The sequence below is a fragment of the Otolemur garnettii genome, unplaced genomic scaffold, assembly GCF_000181295.1.
Source record: "Otolemur garnettii isolate 467f Iridium unplaced genomic scaffold, OtoGar3 scaffold00012, whole genome shotgun sequence".
Taxonomy (NCBI): domain Eukaryota; kingdom Metazoa; phylum Chordata; class Mammalia; order Primates; family Galagidae; genus Otolemur; species Otolemur garnettii.
In genome coordinates this window covers 27485300-27493958 of record NW_003852407.1, presented here as the reverse complement: position 1 = coordinate 27493958, position 8659 = coordinate 27485300, and the positions used below count along the sequence as shown (strand labels likewise).

Genomic DNA, 8659 nt, shown 5'->3' with positions numbered 1-8659 from the left:
AAAAAAAAAAAAAAACACATGGAGGAAAACAGCAAACTGTCCCCCATCACAGCTGGCCTGTGGCCTGACTGCCCATGTGCTCCCTCCTCCCTCAGCAGCAGGGGGAGCACCAGGCCTGCTGCCGCTCAGCTCCATCCCAGGGCTGACTTCAGGCCTTTGTGAAGCAGGCCCATCAGCCTCCAGAAAAAATGGTAGCAGTTTACTCATGAAGTTGTTCCAAGGATCATGAAGGTCCTGAATAGGATTCTTCCTCTTAGAAATACTTTCCTCAGTATCATTCGTCACGTAGGCCAGTAGCACGAGCAGACACTTGACAGGACTGCCTCCTGGAGTGATTTTCCTGCAGCCTCCCGCTGCTTCCCAGGTAGAACTTACCTATGTAACTGAGCAAGACGGGAAGAAACACTAATCCGTGGGTGGCTCCCAGTAACACCATTGCTAAATACATCCTAAAGTAAAATATCTGGAAAATTTGAGATTTGGCAAAGGCCAACACCACAATCCCTCCAAACTTAGTAAGTGTGATTCCACTGAAGACCTAAAAGAGGAGATACAGTGTTAGAAGCCACTTTTATCAGCCTATTATAGTCAAATACTTCCTCATACAGGGCTTTCTTAATATTCGAGGTCTAAAGTGTTTTTCAACCTCTTTTCTATCTTATGGTGCACTTGAACCTATAGGTAAACTTCCACAGCACACTTAAATTATATTTATCAAAAATAAAAAAGTTAAAGTATACTTAACTATGCTTTGAACTTCTTTCAAAAACACTTAATTGATCTTTAAAAGCTCTGAGGCTTGGTGCCCATAGCACAGTGGTTATGGCGCCAGCCACATACACTGAGGGTGGCGGGTTTGAATCTGGCCCAGGCCAGCTGAACAACTGCAACAATAACAAAATAGCTGGGCGTTGTGCCGGGCACCGGTGGTCCCAGCTACCTGGGAGGCTGAGGCAAGAGAATCGCTTAAGCCCAAGAGTTGGAGGTTGCTGTGGGCAACTGCACTCTACCTAGGGTGACATAGTAAGACTGTCTCCAAAAAAAAAAAAATAAAAGCTCTGAGGCACACCTAAGATCTTCTTGAGGCACACCAGTTGAAATCACTGGTCTAAACGGCACTGAACCCCAGCTTGTAGAGTGCCTGAGAAGTAGCACTATATTCCATCCCAAACTTTTATCTGTCACTTTATAGGGGTAGGGGAAGTATTATAAGAGTATAAAAGCTGGGTATTTTGCAGAAACAGTATTGTCTCTAAACTGAAGTAACATTATCTAAAACTGTTATAAAACAAAGGTTCAGTTTTCACTTTCAGGCCTTTCAGTAGTGGTAAAGTAACTGACAGGCCCAAGCAGAATGTAGAGCTGATCCCAAGAAGACTCTCCAGGAATGACCACAGATTGCACCCCGGGTTCCAGAACTGGGGGCTTCCTTGCTTTCTGACAAACTGCACTGGCCATATTCCGAACGGGAAAAAACCTCCAGCTCTCTCAAGTCTTAACTTCTGTGTGATTTTCCTGCTTCCAGGAAAATACTGCCACCTAAAAAGTAGTCACAGCAATAGGCAGGTTCTACACAAACAGGGCAATTTCAGGAATCGCCTGCAAGCTGTAATCGCTGTGCAGAAGGCTGGGAAGTCTGCGTCACTGAGCAGGGACTCCACGTCCGATTCTACCAGGCCCCTCTCAGGGTACTCACAGAGCTGCCCATGTGGGCGAGCGCCTCTTCTGCGCGGGCCACACGGCTTCCTTTCGTGCTCACTGTGAACGCTCTGGTGATGTGGCTGCAGAACTCCACGGAGATGCCACAGCTCTGAAATAAAGTGCTGCCTTGAGGTTTCTCTTCCTGCTGGAAATCCTAAGCAGCCACCCCTCTCCAGGAAGAGTGGTTACCAGGGCACCCTGGAGCTAGACAAGCCCCGAGCTCCTTTGACTTAGAATATGAGGCCCCTACGTTGTATCAGGAACTTTACTTGGGACCTCACTGTCCAGCCCCTGAAGCAGGGTTCACATATGAAAGGACAGCACTGTCTCTAATTTTCCATGAATACTGTCTGGCTGCTCATACCTTCCAGACTATGCAGAATCACCTGGGAACCTCACAAAAGCCCCAAGGGTGGGGGACTTACAATTTTCTACATAAAAAAATAAATAGCTTGCTGACATGAGGCTACAAGCTTTTGCAGTCCCTTCAGAATAAGAAATTACAGAACACCCAAGCTAGGCCACAAAATCCTATTTCCATTATTACAGGCCTCACTCCCATGCCACCTGAACGATACCAGCACAGCTATAAGGGACAAGAGAAAAGAAACTGAACTGAAATTACTCAATGTGCTTCTGCTCCCAGAAGTCCCTCTTAATGCCTTCCTCCATGTCCCATCCTGACTCTACCTAGCGCTTGTCCCCCATCTCCATGGACTCCAAGAGCAAGAGCCAGACTTGGTATTTGGCTCCCATTTTAGGGTTTGTGTGGAGCCCAAGAAACAATTCACTTAGGTGACAACTTGAGAGTGGATAAGGACTCACCATCACCAGGTTGACCAAAGACACAGCGTTCAGACTGATGCCCCAGAGCCACATAACTCCAAACATGTTGACCAAGACCATGGCGATGGTGGCACACATGAGGACCGCAGACCACAGCTCGCAGCCCAGGAGAACCACGGCCACCAGAAATACTGCTCCCAGGGACACGCCGAGGTTGAAGATCGTGTCGTCAATGATCGTCAGGTACTGTTCGTAGAAGACATAAAACACACTGGAGAGGAGGGGGGAGACCCGTTACAGCTTGTTCACTTCTGGGGGCCGCATTCATCTGGCTGATCCTGTAAAGCTGTGACCACCCTGATAGCCACCCTTGCTGAAAACCTCTGAGCTGCTTGCAAGACTCATCTAATGTAATTCCACCAGCTATCTGGTGGTCACTTACTACCCAGAGGGAGGCCTAATAATGACTCAAATTGTATGCTTTAAGATTTTTGTTAAGTCCAACCTGTGCTATTTTTTATAGACATTTACAGACATTCCATAGCATTTTGGGGGAAAAAAATGCTGAATTATCCCAAGAACTATGTCTGCACATGGCCTGAGGAGAAAATGCCTTTTATTTATTTTTTGTCAAAGTTAGCCAGCTCTTCCTGGGCATTAGTAGCATTCTACTTTGAGAATGTCTAAAGAAAAACAGGCTGTCTTTCCTTAACCGAGATCATGGTGGGGGAGAAAAAACTAAAGAAATCACTTGTTTCTTCTACCTTTCCATAGTTTCCAAAGTTGGTATTTCACTTGTAATACTTTTCTTGCCAAGATGAAAAAGTCCCATATGAAAAAGTTTACATAAAAGCACCATCCCACATAATCAGCAGCTGGGTATATAGACAGCTGCTGGCCAAGAACGTCACCCGGCCCCTGTTCATGCAGCCTGCTCTCTGCCTGCCCTGGTGCTAATTTAAAGTGGTCTCCTGCAGACCATAAGGTAGCACAGATGCCAAGTTCTATGTCTTCGACCCTTCAACCTTGGCAAGGGCTCAAAAATCCTCACCCACCGGGCTCGGCCCCCATAGCACAGTGGTTATGGCACCAGCCACATGCAACGACGCTGGCAGGTTTGAGCCCAGCCTGGGGCCAGCTAAACAATGACAACTGCAACAAAAAATAGCCGGGCGTTATGGTGGGTGCCTGTAGTCCCAGCTCCTTGGGAGGCTGAGGCAAGAGAATCACTTAAGCCCAAGAGTTTGAGGTTGCTGTGAGCTGTGACGCCATGGCGCTCTACCCAGGGTGACGTAGTGAGAGACTGTCTCAAAAAAAGAAAAATCCTCACCCCTCTGTGCCATTTCCCTTGATATAGTTCATGTGTGCTCAGGACGAGCAGGTGTCAGAACCAAAGCTGAGGATCAGCACGCACAGGGGAGCCCCCAGGTGTAGGCCCTTCCCTGGAAACCCTGGTTTATAAAGTCCAAGCGTTACCTGTACGGGAACACACGGTAACCACTGCCGTTGATGCCCATGGTTTCGGTGATATTACTGGCTATAAGTCGGGCTTTTTTCATTGCATCAATAAAGTCAGCAGAGGTCTGAAGCACGGTGTGGTAGGTCATGAAATATGTGGCTCCAACCCCAGTGTCATTGCTGAGGATGTTAACTGCTGAACTATAAGCAGCATGTCCCCTGAAAGAGGCAGTGGGTGTCAGAAAGGCCATGCCTTGCCAAATACTGGTGGAATCTGAGCATACAAGGCTAAGAGAATCACAGAGGTCAGGGCCAGAGTACACTGCAGGGATGATGAAGGCCTCTTGATAAAGGAACGTGGAGGTTTAGCTTATTCTCTCCCGGACTGGCTTTCCTTAGTTGCATGGGGTTCTGTGGTACATGGCTGCTGTTGTTTCTCTATCTGGGTTGGCTTGTGGTCAAGTTTATAGAGTTTACTCAGTCCTGTTGTGTAACAGGAGGCAGGAAGGGGCAAGGGCCCTGGAGTCAGATGCAGCCCTGTAGCCCCGACCAAAGTTACCTAATCTGAGCTTCATCTCCTCCTCCTGCAAATGTGTACACCACCACCTACTCACAGGCTGCGATCAAAGAGATGGTGTCAGTGAGGTCCCTGGCATACATGGGAGGCTCCCCGAGATGGTGGTTATCACCTTCATGAAAACGAATCCACTTCAAATTGTTTTATGTAAGTCAAAGCATTTAGTCTGCAGGCAGACTGAGCTATAAGGCTCATTTTTACTGTATTTTTAGAGGTAGGTGGCCCATTGTACCTAGTATAGATCCCCAAACACAGACACAATGTACATGATTAACTGGTATAACTGACTCATTTGTATTATAAAAAACAGTATGTCCAGAGTGGTGCCCATGGCTCAGTGGGTAGGGCACCAGCCCCATGTACCAAGGGTAGCAGGTTCGAACCCAGCCCTGGCCAAACTGCAACAACAACAAAAATAGCCAGGTGTTGTGGGCTGAGGCAAGAGAATCATCTAAGCCCAGGAGTTGGAGGTTGTTATGAGCTGTGACACCATGGCACTCTACTGAAGGCAATAAAGTGAAACTCGGTCTCTTAAAAAAAGAAAAAAAAAAAAAGAAAAACAGTTATGTCCAGCATTTTCCTAACGTAAGCGTAAGCTGGATACTCATTTTCTACCTATGAGAGCTTCCAAATCAACCTCCAGAAACTTCTAGTCATCTTCACTATTTCTGGGCCAGATGTTTGTTTCTGTGGGTACTGGTGCCTGCCTGGATGGGGGAGTGAGACAACCCATCACCTCAGTTATGGACAGGCTGCCAAGGAGAATGGAGACCTGCTTCACAGCAAAGCAAAGGTGCTGTGCCCTGCACCCTCGCACAGGTGAAGAGACCAAAGGTCTCTCACGTTCCCAGTCACCAGCATGTCTGTCCTCTCCCTCAGCTCCCCGGTGATGTGCACGGGTGTCTGCATCTACTACATCCGGGGCAGGACAAGAGAAGGACAGGGAACAAAGCCCAGCCTAAGCGGGAGTCAGGGGGAACCTGCAGGCGTTTCTTCACTCTGCCTTCACTAAACGGCTTTCTCACACAAGTGTCTTCACCCCAGTCCTCTCCTAGTTTTCTACTACGAATTAAATGTGAAGGGGATGCTTATCTGAAAGGGCTAACCAACACTTACCCTTTGCCACACTTGGGGTTGGGGTTATCAGCGAGGAACATGGGTAGGAATCTCATGAAGTCTTCACCCTGAGGCCTCTGTTTGCCCTCTGGAGTTAGAGGCCTGCAGCGGACGCAGGCAGGGTCAACCACTAGCAGAAACACAGAGAGAGGGGCAATTGTTAGAAGAATGGGTTCCTACAAGTTTTTTTACTTTTTCTTTTTTTTTTTCAAACAATCTAATCTGAGTACCAGTACAATTTTTGGAAAACATTTCAGAATGCTGATAATGAGGGCAATTGCTTTCCTGAATCTTTACCCTTATCCAAGAGCTTCAGCTACATGTAACTTTCATAATTTAGAAAACTGGAAATACTGTTTTCATCTTAAGGCAGACTAGACAACACTTTCTTTTCTCCAGTGGATTTCCTGAGAGGCACAACAGGATGAGAAACAGAGTCCTTGGACATGGACCTTGTTCAGACTGCAGCCCTGAATGGGGCCAACGGGAACATGTGACATGTCTCAGAGTGAATGACTGAGGAAAAGGACAATGACAAAGGCACAGGAATAGGTACAAATTACAAAATGCAAAGTCATTAAAAAGTAAAGATCTGGACAGGAGATGAAACACCTGACGCGTTGCAGAACTGCTCCGTGGTGTTGTAGACTCTACAGCAAGACGACTGCGGCTTGACCCAGTCAAAATAATCGTCGATCCAGGACGAGGGAGCAAAGCCTATTCGGGTACTAGAGAGGGAAAGAAAAAGAATTACTGACTTGCTCCACGGGGAGGAAGCCTTTAGATTCAGCACTTTCCCATGAAACCTAACTTCCTTTTCTACATTTTTGCATTGCTACCAGCCCAAAGAAAAACTACACTAGCACTTATGAATAAAGCCTTCAAAGTATTAGGTGGTAAATTAGTCCTTTAAAGGGTTTTGCTCACATAAAGCTAGATTTAACAAACATTTTGAATAGACCTGGTGTGGTGGCTCATGCCAGTAACACCAGCCCTTTGGGAGGCCGATATGCGTGGACTGTCTGAGCTCAGGAGTTTGAGACCGGCCTGAGCAAGAGTGAGACTCTGTTTCTACTAAAAACAGAGAAAACTAGCCAGCTAGTAGGTCCAGCTACTTGGGAGGCTGAGACAAGAAGATTGTTCAAACCCATGAGTTTGAGGTTGCTGTGAGCTGTGACACCATAGCACTCTACCTAGGGTGACAGAGTTAAGACTCTTGTCTCAAAAAAGAAAAAAAAATAAAATTGAGCAAAAGTAACTTTTCCAAGAATATCTGTTTTCAGGCCCAATCTGACTCCCTGGGTGAGAGCCCCTCTAGCTGCTTCTGCTGAAGTTCCAGACGATGAGGTGGTACTGACTAGTTGTCCAGCTGAGCCGCGTTAAATATCTGCTGCACCAGGGAGTCGTTGTTGCAGCCCATGCCACCGCACACCATGTTCTGCCCCTGCAGAGAAGTGTAGTTGTGTCCTTCCTCCAGAACAAAGTACACCGGCGGCCCTGCGTGCAGGTACTGACTGATGGATTTGAAGTAATCCACCACATACGAGTCCTGAAAGACAAAGAGCAGGAGGAAGTGTGACCCCTCTGACAGTAAATAAGCAAGAGGGGGGTCACTAAGAGCTCACAGGGTGTGCGAGGCTCCTGGCCGAGATGCCCCCAGCCTAGACTCTGGCTCCCGACACAGTCAGTCTTCCCCAGGCCCCAGGGTGCTTCTGCTAGTCCCACAGTCAGGAGGGCCCCTCATGAGATTGGCTGCGCATGTCTGTGGCTGTGCCCCACAGGTCTGAGCATCCAGAACGCCAAGGTGGCCCACATCGGCAGAGTTGTGGGGCAGTTCCCATGACATCAGAGAACCTGTCACCATTTGTGCTCAGGAGCAGGCGTTAGCTTGAAACACCTGCACTCACGCTTTGAGAACTGTATTCATCAACAGCAAGTAAGTTTAGAGTTTAAAAAGCATCTTACGTCTGGCATGGAAAGATACTGATCCAATCCAATTTCCACTTTGTTCAGGACTGCAACACTGAATGACAGAACACCCACAAATACTGCTATCTGGAATGAAAAGTGAATGAGGAATAGTGATTGCTTATTGTAATCATGAGCTCAACAACAGAAATGCAATCTTAAATACACACAAAAGGCAGTTTTCTAAACTGAAAAGCATTTTTAACAGGAAGTATGGGGCAGTGGTTGAGATCACAATACCCGGAGTTCAAGGCTCTGGGTTCAGTTCTGACTCTGCCACTTACAAGATGAGTGAGCCGGGGCAAGTCACTTAACCTCTGCTAGCTTCTACCTCCTCATTAGGGAAACAGAAGACTAATTATACCAGATATCTGTATGGATTAAGTGAAAAAAATCCAGAGATAATCCAGATTTTAGTACAATACCTAACCGATGTTAGATGTTCAATAAATGTATTGAAGTATTATTATATTTTACCCATTCTTGAAACTATGTTTTTCTAGTAGAGAAGTGATGAATTATCACTGTTGGCTACATTGGTATGTGAGCTATAAAAAGCTTCCTTGTGGTTGCTAGGGGCTAGGTCTGGGGAGGGAAGTGGGTAATTAGCACAAAGGAGCTCTGTGTGGCGATGGGACAATTCTGTATCTCGACTGCAGTGGTGGTTAGAGGAATTCACACATCTGATAAAATGACTGTAGGTACATCGTGCTAATGTCAAATGCCTGGTTCTGATATTGTGCTGTTATGATTACGCAACATGTACCACTAGAGGACTCCGAGTGGGGAGTGCCTGGGTCCTCTCTGCACTACCTTTGCAACTTTCTGGGAATCAAATTATTTCAAAATAAAAATGTAAAGAAAAATTCCTTACACTAGTTGACAAAAATTGGCTAGAAAAACATTTCATCTATTGTTCATTTATTTGCTTTTTGCATTTTTGCAAAAAAACACCAAAAATACAGGGTGTCCATAAACTTTGTGTGCAATTTAAAATAGTTGTCAATCTTTATGGACACTGTGTGTGTGTATACACACACACACACACACACA

The 8659-nt window shown here is 46.4% G+C and overlaps 1 protein-coding gene across 1 annotated transcript in view; it reads right to left on the bottom strand.

The window, feature by feature from the left end:
* The window catches only part of NPC1 (NPC intracellular cholesterol transporter 1), a 51594-nt gene that overhangs the window by 918 nt on the left and 42017 nt on the right, over window positions 1–8659 (bottom strand). The window contains exons 15-22 of the mRNA XM_012802017.2: window positions 7604–7693; window positions 6997–7187; window positions 6251–6366; window positions 5639–5768; window positions 3964–4164; window positions 2527–2758; window positions 1697–1810; window positions 376–538 (exon numbers count right to left, since the gene is read on the bottom strand). Of these exons, the coding sequence (XP_012657471.1) occupies window positions 376–538; window positions 1697–1810; window positions 2527–2758; window positions 3964–4164; window positions 5639–5768; window positions 6251–6366; window positions 6997–7187; window positions 7604–7693 (1237 nt within the window). The remainder of the gene's footprint in view (window positions 1–375; window positions 539–1696; window positions 1811–2526; window positions 2759–3963; window positions 4165–5638; window positions 5769–6250; window positions 6367–6996; window positions 7188–7603; window positions 7694–8659) is intronic.